At 41.8% G+C, this 19,345-nt stretch overlaps 1 protein-coding gene across 3 annotated transcripts in view; it reads right to left on the bottom strand.

Annotated features, from left to right (window-relative positions):
• The window catches only part of Mipep (mitochondrial intermediate peptidase), a 126,339-nt gene that overhangs the window by 68,323 nt on the left and 38,671 nt on the right, over positions 1-19,345 (bottom strand). For all 3 annotated transcript variants that reach the window (XR_004772346.1, XM_027390404.2, XM_027390403.2), the window contains exons 11-14: positions 15,257-15,410; positions 13,737-13,814; positions 11,786-11,990; positions 10,456-10,565 (exon numbers count right to left, since the gene is read on the bottom strand). Coding sequence is in view for 2 of the 3 variants with exons in the window: in XM_027390404.2 (XP_027246205.1) it covers positions 10,456-10,565; positions 11,786-11,990; positions 13,737-13,814; positions 15,257-15,410 (547 nt within the window). In the remaining variant the exon portion in view is untranslated. The remainder of the gene's footprint in view (positions 1-10,455; positions 10,566-11,785; positions 11,991-13,736; positions 13,815-15,256; positions 15,411-19,345) is intronic.

The following is a 19,345-nucleotide window of genomic DNA, read 5'->3' as shown; positions in this document are numbered from 1 at the left end:
CTTCATGAACATGTGAAAATAGGAATGTGTTTAACTAACGTACATTTGGCCAAAACTCACAAAGTTTGTTTGAAAACTAAAAAGTCTACAGTATTTAAATCATTTTAACTTCTAACCACCCAGAAAATCCTGATCTTCAAATCATGTAATTCCAACATTCCAGATCAACAACTACAAATGTCTATTTGGCACATATTTTATCTGAGTGAGATAAAGAGTATATTTTTCACTTCTTTTGGAAAACCAAAAGACAAAAATAGTAAAAAGTTAAAACCTAGGGGCCAGAAAGATGGCTATGCAGATAAAAGCACGTGTTGCCAATTCTGATAACCTGAACTTGACCCCTATAACCATCAGTGAAAGGAGAGAATTCACTCTTGCAGGTTGCCCTCTGACCTCTGCGCCCGTGCACACATACACCAAATCTAAAAACTGTAATAAAAATTTCCATTCTAAATGTTCCATAAACAGTACAATGTATACCCCTCCTAAAGGACCTTATGTGTATAAAGTGGGTTAGACAGTAGATGGTAGACTTGGAGGAGTTAGGAGAGGAGGGTACATATGAATATGATCAAAATGCATTGCATGCATGTATAAAATTCTTAAAACCTTATTTTTAAAAAAATTAAGTGGATTAGGATGCTATGTCTGACCTAATCTTTCATCCACTCTTTCAGCTGTGTAGTAGTAGAATCCAGGGAGCTCTGTTCCTGACCCTGGCCTTGGCCTGGGGCCCACTGACTTTGGGGATCCTGTCTGGCCACCCCCTCCATGGTGGGAGAAATGGCAGCCAGAGCAGGTCCAGCTCATGAGCAGATTCACTCAAGTCCCTCTGCTGAAGATTCCCTGTCATCCTGGCTTCAGGAGTAAAGACTTGCTGCAGGGGATGGCTATTCCCCAGAAGCATTTGAGCATCTTTCCCTCAGCTCTGTCCATATTTTGAAAACTCAAGTGATTCAAAGCACTGACTTGGAAATGATTAAAGCAATTAAATGTACATTCCTACCAAAAAAAAGAAAATACTCTAATACATAAAACTCCTTAAAGAAACAAAGGCATGCTCACAAGGATGGCACCCTGCATACTACTGCATTCTATATGCAAACTCACTTTCTTCAGAAATCTCCTTTTAGCCCCTCTAGGCCCACCTTGGTATTGGCCTCTTCCAAAATGGATTAGGCCTTACTGAACATCTAGTAACTTCTAGTAACTCTAAGGTTCTCTTTGCTGCAGCACCATGTCAGAGCCCATTTCTAACTGATGCCAGTTGAGGGAGCTCAGCAAAAGGCACTCAGGTGCACTAAGGAAAGGTCTATGCCTTGCCCCTTGTCATAACACAGTTGTTCAGAGCTTCTTCTGCCTGCCCCTGCAAGTTGAGTCACAGCACACAACCAGCTCCCAGGTGACTGTATCATGCTGCAAACTACCAAGTAACACCACAGAGGGCCTGCACTGCCCTCCCGAAAACTTGTCTACACAGTAAACAGGCAGGCTCCCATTTTGCAACTTTCAGTAACATTTAGTATAGTCTTCTGATGGGTGTTTCATTTACACAAAACTGTACCCTTCCCAAAGCAGCTTACCATTTCAGAAAGGATTTTACCCTGAATGTAGTTTCAGAATATGCATGTAAATTAATTTCAAAACAATATTTATTGGGTCAACTTTATTCTTCAGAGTTTCTATTAGGAAAAAGCCTGCAGGTGCTCTCTCTAGAACTTCCCAGGTCTGATGCTACCCTGGTTCCCAGCAAGTGTTGAGTGAATGGAGACTGTGCCTTAGGAGAAGACAGAAAGAGCAAAGACAGTCTGACCAGGAAGACCCAAGGTTTGTCCTCACTGGCACTTTATTACAGTGTCCAAGGCAGCCTACCAAACAGTGCAGAGAGACAGCAATGAATGCAAGTGATCTTCCCTAGGAAGGAGAGAAGCAACCACCACACGGGGAAGAATGAAGGAGACAGTAACCAATGTGCAGTGTCTGGAGAGGGGCCAGCATGCCACCATGAACTACACTGCCTGCAGTGCTGTGTTAGTAATGTCAAATTCAAGGATCAGCTTTGAAATACACCACAATAAAAAAACAAATAAATGGGGAGGGGGTTGTTATGTTTTTGAAGAAAAAGAGAAGAGCGGTGCAAGATGAGACATATTGACTAGTTTATTATATGGGTCCGGGAGAGTAGGGAGACTAAGAGAGAAGAGGAACAGGGGTAATGGCTGACTGCCATGGCGAGTCGCCATAGAGAGGCAGAGAGAGCGCGTAGGTGGGAGAAGAGAGAGTGAAGCAGAAGCAGAGAGAGAGAGAGAGAGAGAGAGAGAGAGAGAGAGAGAGAGAAAAGAGCAAGCAGCAGGGAAGTTGGAACTTTTAAAGGGAAGACTACGCATGTGCACTGAGGTTCCACGCATGCCCAGAGTCCTCACACACACAGGACATATTGTGTGGTGGGTGACATGGTGAACGACGTAGCATGTTTTCCTGTGCGTGCCCTGACTGTTGTTGGGGGCGAGGTCTGTATCTTAAAGAGGTAGAGCTGATCAGCATTAAAACCTGAACCTTTCAGGGTTCCCCCATTCCAGTTTTGCCATTGATAAATAGGAACATGGTAGACATGCTATTTCAACAATAAAAAAAAATACTTGTGAATAACTACAGTCATTTCATTTGCTTATTATGGTCATTCAATTTGGATTTTTTCTACGATTATCATTGTTTTTTATTTAAAAACAAAAATATTTGTGCTTCTTTCTGAAAATTTCAAACCAGCTTTCATTGACACAATGATAAGAAACACTAAAGATGACTATAACCTTAGAAGCTATACATCTTGCATTGGTGGTTGACTACACAGCCCAAACACCCATGGTTTTGCCAAGCATCCAACAAAAAGTCCTGTTCTAGTATTTTATTATCCATCCCATAACCACTCATGTGACCAATGGCTTCAACTTAAATTTCTGCAACCTCAATCTCTGAGGCCCAGTCAGCTGCCCTGGGTGAGAGGGTCCTCACAGCTCTCCAGCAGTACAGGGCACCTTCTATGCACCTAAAGCACAGAGCTTTGCTAGCACTGACTCCCAGAACTCATTCAGTCATCACTTTCCCCTCCTCAATGTCAGACACAGTTACAGCCCAAAAGGGTAAAATTGTAGAATGGTCCCACTTCCCCTTTCATGTCATGAATGTAGTATGTTTCCTGGGCAGCATTAAAGGCTTTAGTCTAAATATGAATTATAGGATGATAATTACTCAACTTTATAGAGCCTAAAGAAAGTAGAGACCAGTAAGATGATTGCATGTGTGGCATCTTAGAAAGACCCTGCTCCACATTGTGAAATTTTAAGCAGATAAGTCTGCTTATATAAGTCTGAACATTAAGAAATAAGAGAAGCTGAGCATGACGGCACACACCTTTAATTCCAGCACTTGAGAGGCAGAGGCAGGTTGATCTCAATGAGTTCAACATTGCGGTCTACATTGTGAATTCAAAAGCTAATGAAGTTTATGTTATAAGACCCTATTTTAGAAGAAGAAGAAGAAGAAGAAGAAGAAGAAGAAGAAGAAGAAGAAGAAGAAGAAGAAGAAACCAGAGAAGTGGATGGAAAAAGGGAAAAAGGAAGGAAGAAAAGATTAACATCAAAGCAAAACGTAATCAGTGAACTCAAACCAAACAGGGAAGACTCAGCATTTGCTCTTTGAAAATACTAATAAGACAAACACCTGCCAAGAATAATAAAGGAAAAAATGAGAGAAAAACAATACTAAGTATGTGGAAAGGAATATAATTACAGATGAAGCTGAAAATGAAAGATAAAAGAACACTATAAATAACTATGCCAATAAACTTAAGAACTTGGGTTAAATTTCTAGAAAATTTAACAACTTAACAAAGCTTACTGAGAAGACCCAGTCCAGGGAGCCCAATGACTACTACTAAAGAACCACTCTCTAAAAAAATCTTCCCACAGACAAATCGTACATGGCTTTAGAGATGTACTTTGACAAAGTCTTATGAAACAGATGATTATAGCTTTATTAAACACAGACATAGACACACACACACACACACACACACACACACACACACACACACACAAAGAACAGAAGAAGGAACACACACCAACTCACCAGCTCATTTTAGAAAATGGCCTGTATTCAACACCAGAGAAATAAAAGTCATTAGCCAATCTCTCTCACAAACCCAAATCTTCTCTATTCATGAAATACTAGTAAGAAGTTAGCTCTGTGTTAGGAAAAAAAATACAAATTCAGGACCAAACCTGTTTAATCCTAGAATTTAAAGGTGTCTTACTGCTAGTTCTTAACACTTACTCTCACTACCCAATTCCTCAAGAGATATAGAGGGGAAAAAATGTGGTAGAACATGATAATCATTAATGGTTAAATAATAATAATAAAAACAAAACTCTGAAGCCAAAAATAGGAAGGAATTTACTTTTCCTGGATCTCTATCAAACCTATAATAAGCACCTTCCTTCATGATAACACAGTAGAAACATTTCTTTAAAAATCAGGATGAGCAAAAAGCAAACAAAAGTATCAATCAGAATCAAGGCAAGTCATATTCATATACAGCTTCTACTCAAAAAATGGAATTAGGCAAGAAAAAGAAACAAGAGATATGTGGACCTGAAAGAGAATAAAACACACTCTCAGCAGAAGTAACTAATGAAGAGGTTGTTTTAGTTAAGGTTTCTATTGCTTGAAGAGACAACATGACCACAGCAACTCTTAATAAGAAAAACATTTAATTGAGGGTGACTAGCTTACAGTTTCAGAGGTTCAGTCCATTAACTCATGGAGCAGGGATCATGGCATCATGCAGGCAGACTTGATGCTGGAGTAGTAGCTGAGAGTCCTACATCTTGCAGACAACAGGAAGTCAACTGATACACTAGGCAATATCCTAAGCAAAGGAAACTTCAAAGCTCGCCCCCAGAGTTACACACTTCCTCCAACAACAAAGTCACACACCTCCTAATAGTGTCACTCCCTATGAGATTATGGGGGCCAACCTTTCAAAGGCTACAGGAAGATTATTAGAACCAGTGATGCTTTCATAAGGTTGCTGAGACTATTTATAGCAGTATGAAACAGAAAGCTTTTAAAACTAAATCTGGCAAAAGTTGACCAAGGCCTTAAGAAGAAAACATTAAAACTTTATTCCAAGACTTTTAGGAGACCAGATAAATGGAGAGCTGTGCCATAGTCATGAATTTGAAGACTCAATCCTGATACTGTATAGATACACCATAAATGCAGATATGCTAATGCATACATAGAAATACTGAATTCTTAGACTTTTAAAAAATAGATAACTTGATTCCACAATGTCTAGGAAACACATAAGGGCCAAGGAATAGACAAAATTTTTGAGGAACAAATTGAGGAGAACTGATCCTATGGTATTGAGCTTATTATAAAGCTATAGTAATAGAGGGCATATAGAAATGCCAGGAGGACAACTTACAGGTAACATACAGCACACTGCACTGACTGCTGCTAAGGTGACAGGTCACTGGAGGAAGGGGAAGCCTGGCTTTGAGCAAGACAGTTTGAATGTCAATAAGCTACAAACTAAAAAACTGGAAACAGCAGAGGTTGCTATTGGATACAGGCAGAGTTTATAGCAGCTATCGGGTCTACATAGGAACAAGGCTACTTCAATTCAGTTAGAGCCCTGGTTAAAATCTATTCTGAAAAAGTGGGGTGGGGACAGAACCTTGGAACAAAGGAAACCCTAACCACTACCCTTGAGCTCAATTTTAAAATTTTACCTAAATCCTGATGTGGAAAAAAAAAATCACAATCCCTAAGGTGGTACAGAGTGATTCTGCCATTTAGGAATCAGTATCCAAGGGCAATGAGAGAAAGAAAAGGAAAACTCTGGGCACACCTCACTTCCTCTGGAGGTATTTTGGGAACAGGTCAAAGGTCAGGAATCAAGTCTAGAGATGCTCAACATTCTTAATGTTGGGTGTAGAAGTTAAGACTATCTTCTTGACTCTAAGAACCCAGTAATTATGAAGACCGCCTGTGATTTTATGATGGCTCTGGGGGCAGGAGACCAATCGGCCATTAAACACAAATGGGTAAACAACAACGACTGCAGTTTAAGAGGCTGGGGATGCTACCTGTTAGAAAGGTTTTCTGAGGGTAAAGAGCATGGGCTGCCTACAGGTCATTTATACTCACTCAGAGCAACTGTGAAGTACCAAAGAACGGAACCAAAGCAGAGAGAGAGGAGAAGGACAATATGACACTTAGGCCTTCAGTACTGCAGGTCCCCAAAGGTGGTCCAAGAGGCAAGGAATTTGTGGGGACACTGTCAAGCAAAGACCTCCAGTGTTTGTCACCTGACTTGTGCAAAGCATCTGTGATTCACAAAAGTCAACTTCTAATTCTTTCAACTTAAGGAATTCACTGACTGCACTCTCACCTAGTCAATGTCAGGAAATTTCTGACAGATTATCACACACTCTGTAAGCTTTCTGGACTACACCTCATAAGAGGGGGATATCACCTCTGAAAGCAACTGGACAGGAATTAAACACGAAGACATTGTCCTGAGCTTATCTGTCATTTACTTATATAGACTTGGATTTAGTAATTAACTCTGCATTCTTAAGGCTAGAACTGCCCTTAAAATAAAGGGAGGTGGAGATCAAGCCACGGGGTGTCTTAATTAGAACAAGAAGAGGCGAGCCTCTGAGAAGAGGCGAGCCTCTGAGGATCTTAGAACATTTATTTCTGTCTCTTGCCTGTGGGCATGCTTTGTGTTCTCCATGAAATCACAAAATTATTTTAAATTCCTTAGACTGTGTCCTTGAGGGGCACTGGACATGACTTCTGAGTCTGAGTGTAAAATTAATCCAAAGCATCTTAATTCTTCCCTGAAGCATGTCTTCTATCTTGGAGCACATTCAGGGCCTACTGCTGTTTTGTTGCAATTATCTTTTTCAAGGAGCCCCCCCCCCCGTCCCCCGCCCCCAGATAGGGTCACCAAGCTGGCCTTGAACTCCCAATGCCCCTGAGTCTACCTCCCAAATGCTGGAATTACAGCATGCTTAGCTCCTGAAAGGACTTCTTCCTGAGGGAGTCCATCTCCTTTACTGAATATCCCTCTGGCCCCTCTCTACTCCTCTGCCTGTTCTTTTCAGGGATGCTCACCTTTTAAAATTGATGTTGATACCAATGATGGATTTGAACCCAAGATTTAACACACACACACACACACACACACACACACACACACACACACACACACACACACACCTACCTCAAAAGCCAAATACACAAAAAAAAAAAAAAAAAAACCAAACTAAACAACAAAAAACCAAAACCACGGTGACTCTGAAAGCTATGTGTCCTTCTGCAGTAACCCTTGGGGACCCTTGTCCTCAGTCCTGTGTCCCTGACTTGCTTCTGTATAAGGTACCCTCTGCTTTTCCCTCCACTAGTGACTACTAATTTCCCTTCTGTGGTGATATCTTGCTTGTGCAAATAAAGCCTGTCTGAAGATCAAAGAATGGAGCTTGCCACTAGCTGACCATAGAGGCCTGGAGGTCTGTACAGACAGATAGGAAGTGAGGTAGATGGGCAGAGAGAGGATATAAGCAGGAAGAAACAGGAACTTGCTCTCTTGTCTGCTGAGGGGCTAAGGAGGTAAGGAATGGGTGTGGCTTGTTACTTCTCTCTGATCTTTTTTTGAACATGCAAGATATTACCTCACCCTTCCTACAACCATCAATTTGTCATTGATCCCACATACCAAAAGGGCCCATTTAACTTCTAGATTTTAAGTTTGTATTGTTAATGCTGTTTGGCCAACAATGCTGCCCACTAATACATCCAAATAAGAACCTGGCAACTTGTCTTTCAAACTTGAGCCTTATAGAATCCTCTGATATGGAATAGCTACCTTCGACCACCATACCCCAACTGTCTTCTTCTCTTCCCCTTCCCGCCTTTTCTCTGGCCATTCGTGCTACCCTCTAAGTCCTCCACAAGCCCTTGTGAGGACTTTCCAGGTTTTTTGGGGACTTGACCTTCTAGTAAATCCCACAAGACTGCCCCACCCCACACAGCCATCCCCAAGCTGGCAAGCAAGTGGTCAGGATCACCCTCATTACCTGCCCACAGACCTTCCAGCCCTCACTGCTAAAGGCTGAATGAGGCCACAGTTCAAAGGTGGCATCAGGGGAAGCCAGTGGGGCAGAGCTGTTTGAAAGTCAGTGGCCAGGAGCAGCAGGCACCCAGTAAGCGGGGCACCCAGTAAGTCCAACACAAACTGCACTGGGCTGAGGTGTGTGTAGAGAAGACAGCACACACAAAGGAGCAGCTTTCAGACAAGCACAGCCAGGCCAGAGGGGAGACAGATGAGCTAAAGCTGCTCACAGGGCAGCTCATACAAAAATCCCTCAGATATGCAATGCTCCCAGCCTGTTCCTCAAGACTTTGTACAGCTCACTAGGTCAACTGTTGCCCTTAGACTCTGGTCCCATCATCCCCACCTGTCTCCTCTTGATGCCAAGGACACTTTTGAAAAGTAATGATTTTCTGAAGACTCTTTCACAATTTCTTCCCTCACAAGGTTAGTCGTGTTTACCGGAGTCCTTCACCACAGGCCTCTCCCCCATTCTCTGGCCATTCCTACTATCTACTCCCAGTCTTCCACAAACCCCTGTGAGGACTTTCCAGGCCTTTGGGGAGGGTTTTCCTTAGCCAAAATCTTTCTTGGCCTCAGGAACTGAAGGCATGAGCCTTGGGATAATGCCTGCCTTTCACTAGTAACTGTGAGACATGGAGACTGGCATGAAGCATAAACTCAGTAGGAACTTTCTGACTAAGAGCTTCACATCCTTAGCCTGCCCGAAGTAAGTGCAAGGATGCTTTAACAAAATAGGGATACTGAGAGCTGGTGGGTAGCCTCCTTCCTACAGCCTTCTCCAAGACCTCATATATTCACTACCACTCTTCTGGACACTCCCTGCACCCCACAGGCAGCCTAAGCAGATTTTTCCCTGCTATCCTGGATATGGGACACATGGCTCCACTCCATAGGCCTCATGCAGAAAGCAATTGCAAAATTCCTGTCACTCCCAAACCCCAACACATAGCTATGGATGGCTGCACTACTTTTGCAGGGGGATGTACTGCCACACCATTGACCGTGGCTACATAATCCCCAAACAAGTCTTCGAAATAGTTAATTTTGCCATTTTAATAACTACACTAGATTATAATGAAGACTTGTTCAGATTAGCTACCTAGAGACATATCTACTATTCTAGATGATGGAAACAGAATCAAGCCCTCAAAGGACAACCAAGTCACATTCCACATCTGAGATACAGTCAAAAATGAGATGGAATTTCTCCTAATTCAATTAATTCCTTTCACTCTTTCCCACCCCTGTACTAGGCAAAAGTCTGGGGCCAAGAGACGCAAGTAGCAATGTAAAGCAGGGAACACTATAGTGGGAACTATTGAGAGGACACAAATGCATTTTCCAGTGAGGATGGGATAGCTGGGTAGGGATTTCACTCAGTGGCAGATCATGTGGCTAGCATATGTGAGGCTGTGGGCTAGAACCCCAGACCACAGGACAACAACAACAACAACAACAACAAACCCCAAACATACATTGGGTCATTAAAGGGCAACATACATTAGTTGTACTCTGGGAACTACTGTACTGTAACTCTCATGTTAATTTGTAATGCATTATATACACATACACACGGAAAAAACTTGAATTTGAGAAATTTTAAGACTTCATATCATTCAGATAATAAAGTTGCTAAGAAACAATTCAAGCAAAGAGAACAAATGTCCAGAAGCAAAAGCTCTTTGCAGTGAGACAAGCTTGAAAGCCCAACCAGTACATGGTAGGGCAAAGTCGGGACACAGTGCTTTCCTTATAGGATGAAGATGGGAACGAGAGTAGATTATTTGTCATCAGATAAAGGGCAGCTATTTTTCTGTATGTGACCATGTGCCGGGAGTAAGATTTGAGGGATGGTGTCTGAGAAAACAAAAGAAATAAGCACAAAATGTTCAACATTTTTCAGGAGGCCATAAAAGCCAATCATGGCAACCCAATACACAGTACAGTAGCATGGGTGAGAGCCTCTTATCCAAAATGCCTGCGAACAGAACTACTAGTTCAGATTTTGAGTTTTTTTCAGGGTGGGGGTATTTGCATATACACAGCTAATATAGCTTAGGAATAGGACCCAACTCTTAACAAGAATTCACTGCTGAACAGTGCTGGAGGCCACTTGATGTGGCGTTTTGTTTTGTGTATTGTGTTTTGATAATGACCTGTTGTATGAAGTCAGGTCTGTGATTGTCTACTTGTGACTGTGTCAGTGTTTAGTTTTGAAATCTGAATTTCTGGAGTGATTAACCTTTATTAGTGGTTCCTACCTGCCCAGTCTGATAATGCCTGGCAAACTGGCTGACTACTCGGTAGTCATTTGAAAAGTACTCCATCAGAATGGATGGAACTTCTGCAAAGTCAGTCGGGCACCTGGTTCCTAAAATGGGGAGAAGAAAAAAGGGAGTTAAAGCAACATGTTTGTTTTTCATATTATGTGCAGTTTTAAAACTTCTATTTGTACTTCTGATGAACTCCGATAAGCTTTAATTCATTGAATCAATATTTTACTTCTATAAAATATCTGTACATATTTGCAGAAAAGTTTATTATAATCCTATATATTTTTCTTTATATCAAAAGTAAAACAAAATATTTGCACAGCTGCCAAAACACCTTACAAAGCGACAGCTCACACCCTCCACACATAGCTTGTCTTCTGCTATACTGGCTTGACATGAAATACAAATTAAAACCCTCTTACAACAATTAAGGCATTTGTATTTAATTCAATGAATTCCATTAGCAAATGCTTTTAGCCTTCATTTGTTTTCAAAGGACTTTATTTAAGCTACATACTGCCTTGTTACAAAGTCAATCCTTAGTAAGGAAAATCAATATTTTAAATTCAAAGTTCCTTAAGGCAACAAATCCCCTAAAAACCTCTTGGTGACACTGAATTGTTCCAGTCAACACACCCACACTCTTTTCAAACATTTTTTCCTTGCTCAAGTTCTGTGTATTTGGAGTTAGCTAATCAGCAATAGATGCCAATACCTTACTAGTCAGTCAAATAATGACCACTAACAGTTGTGAGCTGGAAACTTCATATGAAGTAGAGCCAGGTGAGGAGTTTAAGTCCAGTATGAATTATACAGTGAGTTCAAGGCTAGCCTGGGTTACCAGAGACCGTGTTTCAAAAAAATTAAAAGAAAAAAACAAAACTTAGAGATAAAAAAAAACAAAAAGCCAATAAAAACATCTTAAATGTAATCAGGCATCATTAAAATTCATAAAGCATAATTACAATATTGTTCAGGGGTAGTACAGGTACAAATACTTCATCGTACTTTTAAGAAGTAATTTATTTTGTTTTGTAACAAAATACATGGAATTTTATTTTAAATGAAAAAAATTCACTCAGTAACTGTCCCAGGGACTGAGGAGACATCGCCCTATTCTTCCATACACACACAAGTGTCAGTTCCCTGTGGCATCATAAAATATAAATGTGCACAAATTCAAGATTGACAACTGAGAAGTCTTCCCATCAAGCAAAAACATCAGAAAAGGACCTAGAAACTCATCTGAGACGAAATACTCAGGAAGCAACGGCCAGACACCAGAAATACCACAGATTCCAAAACAAGCCTCCCTCACCAGTGACATGCTGGTACCGAGTTCGTCCGAGCATCGAATGCATGGCATGTCCCATTTCATGGAAGAGATTCTCCATCATCCCAGGAGTTAATAAGGTGGGGGAGTCCTTGGAGGAATGGGGAAGGTTCAGCATAAGAACAACGACCGGCAGCTGATAGCTTCCATCTTCCTTTATTCTGCCTCCTCGGATGGTGAAGTGGCAATCCTTTGAGAAGGGAAATAAACAAGACAAAGGTGTTAGACACTCTACAGAGCAATCTAGATATAAAAATCTATAGAAATATGTGAGTTCAGACTTACAACTTACTCAATCTTATCCTGTATATTTACTCCATATTTCTCTAAAACCTAAGTTTTTTAAACCACTAAAATGTATTAATGAATTCATTTAGTTACTCCAAAAACACGCATTGACCTGATGTGTACAGTGCTGGGAACAAAGGCACTGCAGAGCTGAGACCCACACTCTTATTGTTAACAGTGACTGGGAAGAGGCAATCATGTCTCTGCTATGTGTCAGGCAATCAAAAGAAAATCTTTTAGTCTGCCATCCTCGTTCCTGGGTAGCCAAGGTCTGAGTTATCTAAGTGGAGTCTGGAGCAGACATACTGTCACTCCTTCACAACGACATGAGGACAGACAACTAAAACTAAGCCTTGAAAATGTCAAGTGCTGCATCCAAGCACACTGGCTGGATGCATTGCCTCCTGGGTCTGAACCCAGCTGATTGTCAGAGGCCAGATCTGGGAATCCTTAAAACAGCCATCCACTTGAAAAAAAAAAGGGGGGGGGGAAGCTGGGACCTAGAGCCTGCTGACTCATCCTCTGGTCCTCTTTTTGATTCCTGCTAGCCAAACCACCAAGGAAAGCAATTTACCTCCATAAACCTGATTTGCAGACTGTAGAATGCCAACTGTCAAATCCCAGAATAAGTTCATCTCCTAGGCTCAAATGTTTTAGAAACTGTAGATCCCTATTAAATGACAGGCACCATTTTCTTCTGTTATAATTGGTACCTAAAGTCATAGTATTCCTCAATGAGTTGCATGAAAATCTAAAGGTGACCTGTGGGAAAATCTAGCATGCAGTGAAAGAAAAGAAGCAAACTGTGTGCTTCCCACACCATGAACTAACTGGCAGCACAACAGCTTCTACAGGCTCAGCAACTTGAGGAAAGAAAGGATTTATTTAACTTACACTTCCAGGTCACAGTCTATCACTGAGGGAAGTCAGGATAGGAACTGAAGCAGAAAAACCATGGAGTAACACTGCTTGCTAGCTTACGCTCTCATGTGTTCTTATATAGCCCAAGACCACCTGGCTAGCAACAGTATTAACCACAGTGGGCTGAGCCTTCCTATATCAATTAGCAGTCATGACAATCCTTCACAGACATGTCCTCAGATGTACTTGGTAAAGAAGACAACTACTCAGCTGAAACTCTTCTAGGCTGTGTCAGGTTGACAGTGCTAAGTAGGACAACTATCTGTCATGGAGAGGGGGTTGAGAGCTATGGTTCTAGACAGAATGTTTAGGGGAAAAGCCTAAGAACCTCTGTGCCCTGGGCAAGTGGATAATCTCACTGGCCTTAGATTTCTTGTTGTGTTAAAGCCTAGTTCAAAAGGCTGGGATAAACATTAAAAGGTGTGAATATATAAAGGGCTTATATGCTGGCTTTCAAAAATAAGAGCTTGTAAAATGTCACCAATCCTTATTATTAGTTTCATATCACATTCCAGATTCAGTAGATATGGGGCAGTAGCGATGGATCCATGAAGTTCTTCTCATGACCTTTAGTACTTTCGAATTCTATCCTATTTTCACATTTAGTAATTTTTTTGGTGCCTTTAGATATTATGGAACCACAAAAATGACATGTAAAGTTGTTCACATTCATACTGATAAACTGCTGGCCACTTCTAGACAAGACAGCTTGTAAAGGAAGGCTTACCTGATGTGGCTTGTTTGCTCGCTGGAAAAAATCACAGTAAATGTACCCCAGCAACCCTTCGGATTCATGAACAACAGCCTAGAATACAAGTTCAAATTCAGTGGTCAATGACCTCATCAAAACCCTCAAAATAGAACATAAGACCCTGTATATTAAATACTCATAGCCATAAACATTTTAATTACTTTTTATATCCCAAGTTTCTCAAGTTCTTTACCTATTTTGCTCTACTTCTGGAACATTTGACTTGAGAATTCTGTGTTCAGGAGAAGACATCCTCCTTGGGTCCTGTGTCCTATCTGCCCTTCCTCTATATTAATTGTAGCAACCATAGCTCTTCACAGAGGCTCTTCTCAAAACCCAAAAGGTTTGGGAAGAAAGGCTGGCTTGACAGTTTTAGTGGCAACAGTATTTTCCTTCCCTATCTCATGCAATTGATACACACCCTTGAATCCAAAACCAATTAAAACACAACTCTGTTTCCTATGCAGTCATCTAGCTCCATCTTGTCTGTTTTTCTGAACTTGGTGATTCTATGAGAATGAGCTCCAATTGGTTGTTCTAAATTTTCAAGCAAGTATATTCACTCAGGCACTCACTTGACAAGCACCTAGATAGCATCTCCTGGGTGCCTGAGGCGATTCAAGGCATCCAGGAGATGGCAATGAACACCATGGGCCTGGTGCTGCCCCAGAAGCCCAAGCTGCCACCTGTATCTGTCCCCCAGCCTGTCACTAGCTTTTCTTTTTACTACATCCTGACTTCTCCCTAACTTGTACCATCCAGGAAGTTAGTAACACGACAGGATATTTCATGGGTAACAACAGTGCTCTTCTAGCTTGACCTGTTTCATACCTATCCCATGCTCAAAGCATGGCCAAGGGGCAGCAAGGCAGCTGACATGATTGGGCACACAGTGAAGGAAGCACAGCCATCATACAATCAAGAGATAAATGGCATTGTCCCATGAAACCTTAGGGATAAATTAATATGGAACCAAGAAAGCCACAAAATATTCACACCCTAAGTAAAGTGAGTCTTAACAGGAGAAAGGCAAAACTCCAGGCTTGACGTTGTCATCAAAGTCAAATAAATCAGACACAGGATAAAATTAATGCCTGATGCAAAGACCACTGCAAATACATGAAAGACACTGACGAGAAGGGAAGCAATACATATGAGAACTACGAAGGAACAAGGCATTGGCATTATGTAACGAGGAATAAGGAACTTTTTTACAAGTAGAATTCATGACCATATTGAAGTGTGTAAATGAAAATCAGGGTTTTACCAGGTTTCCTAAGAATAGTTGTTTTGGAGAAATAACTCTGCTGTTGCATGTTCAGGTCCTTTATGCAAGGTCCTAATCAGACGTGGTGCTTGAACTTTTTATCAAGAGAAATGAGCTGGGCACCCTGTCAGAATACAATTAACTCAAAGGAGAAACTGCTGGGGACTGCTGGGGACTCACTGCCAAGGCCCAGGGGCCCCGGGTGGTGCCTCAGTCAGGGGAGGCTTACCAGCTTCCGGACATCATCACACCACACCTCTCCTTTTGCAGGCTGCTCTGCATATAAGGTGATGCCCAGCAGTTTGTTAAATAAGACGTTCAGGCCTTCCATACAAGCTCCAAGGGAGAAAAATGGGCAATATAAACTGGGCTCAATATTATACCTAAGAGAAGGAAGAGAAGGTCAATAGTGTTTCTTCAATTTAGTTCCAGAAGGTACATTCAGTTAACTGTTCATCTCTACTTAGGACCAGAGTGGCAAAAAAGAATTCACAGAAGGGTGCATTTGGCAGTCTGCAGTCTCTAGCTCTGCACCCAGTATTTCAAACAACTGCAGCCAAAAACATGTGGGTAGGTGGGGAGGAGAGGACATGTCGGCTGTATGAACTGGGTTTTTGAACTTGTGTGAGTCCCAACCTTGGCTTGGATCCTGGAACCCTGACTAGAGCAACGAGGGAATGAAGAAAGGACAAAAACACATACAGAAAAGCTGAGATTGAGTAATCTGGGCTCTCTGTTGGAGAAGCCACAGCACCTCAAAAGCTCAGTGTGGTTATTATATACAGTTGAACAGGAAGGCAAGTTATCGCATACAGCTGAACAAGGAAGTGGGTATTACAGACAAACAGGAAGGCAGGCTTATCATGCACAGCTGAACAAGGAGGTGGGTACTACATACATACAAATAGGAAGGCAGGGTTATCATATACAACTGATGAAGGAGATGGGTTATTACAGATAAACAAGGAGGCAGCGTTATCGTACACAGCTGAACAAGGAGGTGGGTACTACAAACAGACCAACAGGTAGACACGGTTATCGCATAAGCTGAACAAGGAGACAGACTTAGCTAATCTCGGAACAGTCTCTGTATTAGAGCAGTCTTCAGGCCATAACTATCCTAGGGGAGAAAGCCATGGTGGACATTTCGGCACACAGTGCCAACATCCCTTTGAGCCTCATCTGGGGAAGCCTTTACCACTTTCATGAGGCTGAGGCACCGGTCCTTGACATGGCCATGCCCATGTCAAACAATACACATTCACTCAGAACATCACTCAGTTCCTACCTGTATTTTTTCTTATTTTTTCTCTTTTCTCTTACCCCCCACACAACTAAGGATAATGACAGTACTCTAAGAGAGACAGTTAAAGTCTCTAAAAGGCTGTGCCAGGACCCCATGCAAAGAGGAGGTCATTCGGTCATTCTACGACTAGATTTGCACATCCACAAGGAGCCATGAAGCCCCCCCCCCCGCCCCATGCCAACAAAGGACCGCCATATTTCTATCATTTGAGGGCTACTCAATTCCCTTTTCTCCAGAAGGATGAGAATCTTCTATTGTAGCATCATTAGTACTATAGTATAATCAGGGTAGATGTATTCCCTATATTAATTGTATTTATTATTATTAGAGTATGTGAGTATATGTATGTTTGTATGGTAGGGAGAAAAGGAGGGAGGGAGAAGAGAGAGAGAGAACACAGCATGCCAACATAAATCAGAGGAAAACTTTTAGGAGTTGGTTCCTTCCTTCCACTGTGGGTTCTAGCAACTGAACTCATGTCGGGTTCGCACAGCAAGCATCTTTACCTACTAAGCCATCTCACTAGCCCATCATTCCTTAATCTTGCCTTCTTTTATGTTTCAGTTTCCATTGACCTCATTAAACAGCAATGACCCAGAAACACACACATTCTTTAATACATACTTATATGCAAAATGTGAACAGTGTCAATCATAAGGGCTTCACTTTATAAAATATATAATTTAAAAGAATGAGTAGTGTGCACAAATATTAAACAAAAAAATTGAATAAAAATTAAAGCATGCTAAGTCATTTTAAAGTTCTCATCTGGTAAAGTATTTGTTTATGGAAAAATAACTGAGATATAATCAGATTTTGAATGCATATATTCTGTGACTATATCGATATATATCTATAGATAGATAGATAGATAGATAGATAGATCTTATAGACAGCATAACTGGTAATGGATTACTTGCATCCCCAAATAATATTTTCTAGGTTCTGTGTATTGCAACATAACCAAGCAGATGCAAATACATTATTCAAGTGTTTATTTCTGAGTCATTATATTAGGTCAAAATTTATAGCCATAGCAAAAAAACAACAGCTCTAGGAAAAAATGTAGATGCTTAGTATGTTTTCACTTTCTCACTCAAACTATATATTTTATATAAAATATAAACATGTATGTAAGTAACTATAATTTTATATAAAATATAAGCAATAAAATTATTATTACATGGAATATCTAGATACATGAGTAAATTTAAATTGCACCAAAGAGAATTGGTGATGAAATCCAAATGTACAATGTGATTTCTTATACATCTTCCATGAAAGCAGAATCTGGATGTTCAAAGTGATACTGGAGTTGAGTCCTCACTCAAGGCTGCTGTCCACAAAGTAGGAGCAGGAATGAAGAACCACAACAGCATGTCCTGAGTCTGGAGCAGGTGCTTAGAGCTGGTGCTCAATAGACAGCGGGAACAAATGATGGACAAGCAGTGCACAGTGTGAGAAGGGGATCTGCTTGTAGAGCTCAGGGAGAACCAGGGAGGGCATCACACTCAGGACTGGGAGGAGAAAGGGATGCCAGGCTGAAGCAGCAGTATGACTGAAATATGATAACACAAAACAGGCAGGTAACTTCTAAAAAGTATGTGGCTGGACATGGCATCATCTACAATGCAGAGAGAAACAGAAAAGGGTATGAAGATAACAAGGAGCGAGGAGGTAGGGGAGGAAAGCAGAGGCCAGAGAGAATGCTGAGGAAGCAGGCGTGCATTCTGCAGGCTGTGCTCTGGGAATTGCTGTACTCTTATCAGTAAGCAGCTTGGGGACCCAGCCTTACTGCCAAGTCTCTACAAACCATATGCCTGTGCTATTGTTACTCCACTCCAAAAATCTCATACAAGTTGTTTGTAAGCTGAGGTAAAGGCGAACACATGTGAACAGAAGTTGTAACATTTCACACTCATGTCTCAGGAACTGCCTGTGATGCGTTAGGGATGGGGCTCCTGGCTGAGGCACTGATGTTTCCTGGAATGGTGGACATTGAACAAAGTGGAAAACAGGTTGTATGAGAGGCAGGGGGAGTAGAGAGGGTTCCTCCTGTGTTTCAGGTGCCCAGCTAATGAGGGGCTGGAGTGCTAGGTGACATCAGGGATGAGAAAGACATGTTAGTTTGTTCTCCTTCGAGATGCAGAGGAGGCGGGACTGTGACTGCATGAGTGAGCCAGTGGGGAAGAGATGAGAACCAGACTGTCTAGGACACACACAACTGTGCAAAGAGAAAAAGGTGACTTTGCCCTGGAGAAGACAGACTGTGGGAGGAGGACAGAAACGTAAAATCTGAAGACACAACTTTAAAGCAGTCATGAAACCTTAGACCTTCAGGACCAACAAGGTGGTGTTGCTACAGCTGTGGGAGAAGGCCCTGCAGAGGGCAGGGCCAAGTGATCACTATCTGATCAAGGGTAGATCCCAGGACTTGCAGAGGAAGGGGTGGCTAGAGTCACCACTGATTAGAGATGAACACCATGAGACCAGGAGAAATACATGGTGAAAAGGAAGGAAGGGAAGTGCCAGGCTTCAGGTCAGACACTCAAGGAGCCTAAAGGCCACCACTACATCTAACAGCAAGAGCTGAACACATGGAACAGCAGCATCCAGGTTATACAGCAAACCACCTCCCTAAAACTGGAGAGACAGGTAGAGAGCCACAACTCCCTAGTCTTGTATAGTACCCCACACTTGCATGAGTTTACTTCTAGGAGCCCTACAGTTCCCAAAGTTAAGATGGAGAAAAATGCCTCCTGCTAGTAGTGGAAGAAGAAAAGGAACCATCCTGAAATGTTGCCAAAAGGTTCTGCTCTTACTGTGGCCTGCTCTCAAAAGAAACTACTTAACCAAAACCCAAATGAAGAGCAGGGAGCTGTGGGATAGAAATGATGTTGAAATACCCAAACCAAGCACTATTCAGCCTCGGGACTCATCCCAACAGGAAGGGAGAGGCTGGGAGACATTGTGGAGGTCACCCAAGGACACAAGCCACTCACAGACTTCAAG

This window comes from Cricetulus griseus (genome assembly GCF_003668045.3).
Source record: "Cricetulus griseus strain 17A/GY chromosome 1 unlocalized genomic scaffold, alternate assembly CriGri-PICRH-1.0 chr1_1, whole genome shotgun sequence".
Lineage (NCBI taxonomy): Eukaryota > Metazoa > Chordata > Mammalia > Rodentia > Cricetidae > Cricetulus > Cricetulus griseus.
This window is presented reverse-complemented; position numbering and strand designations above follow the sequence as displayed.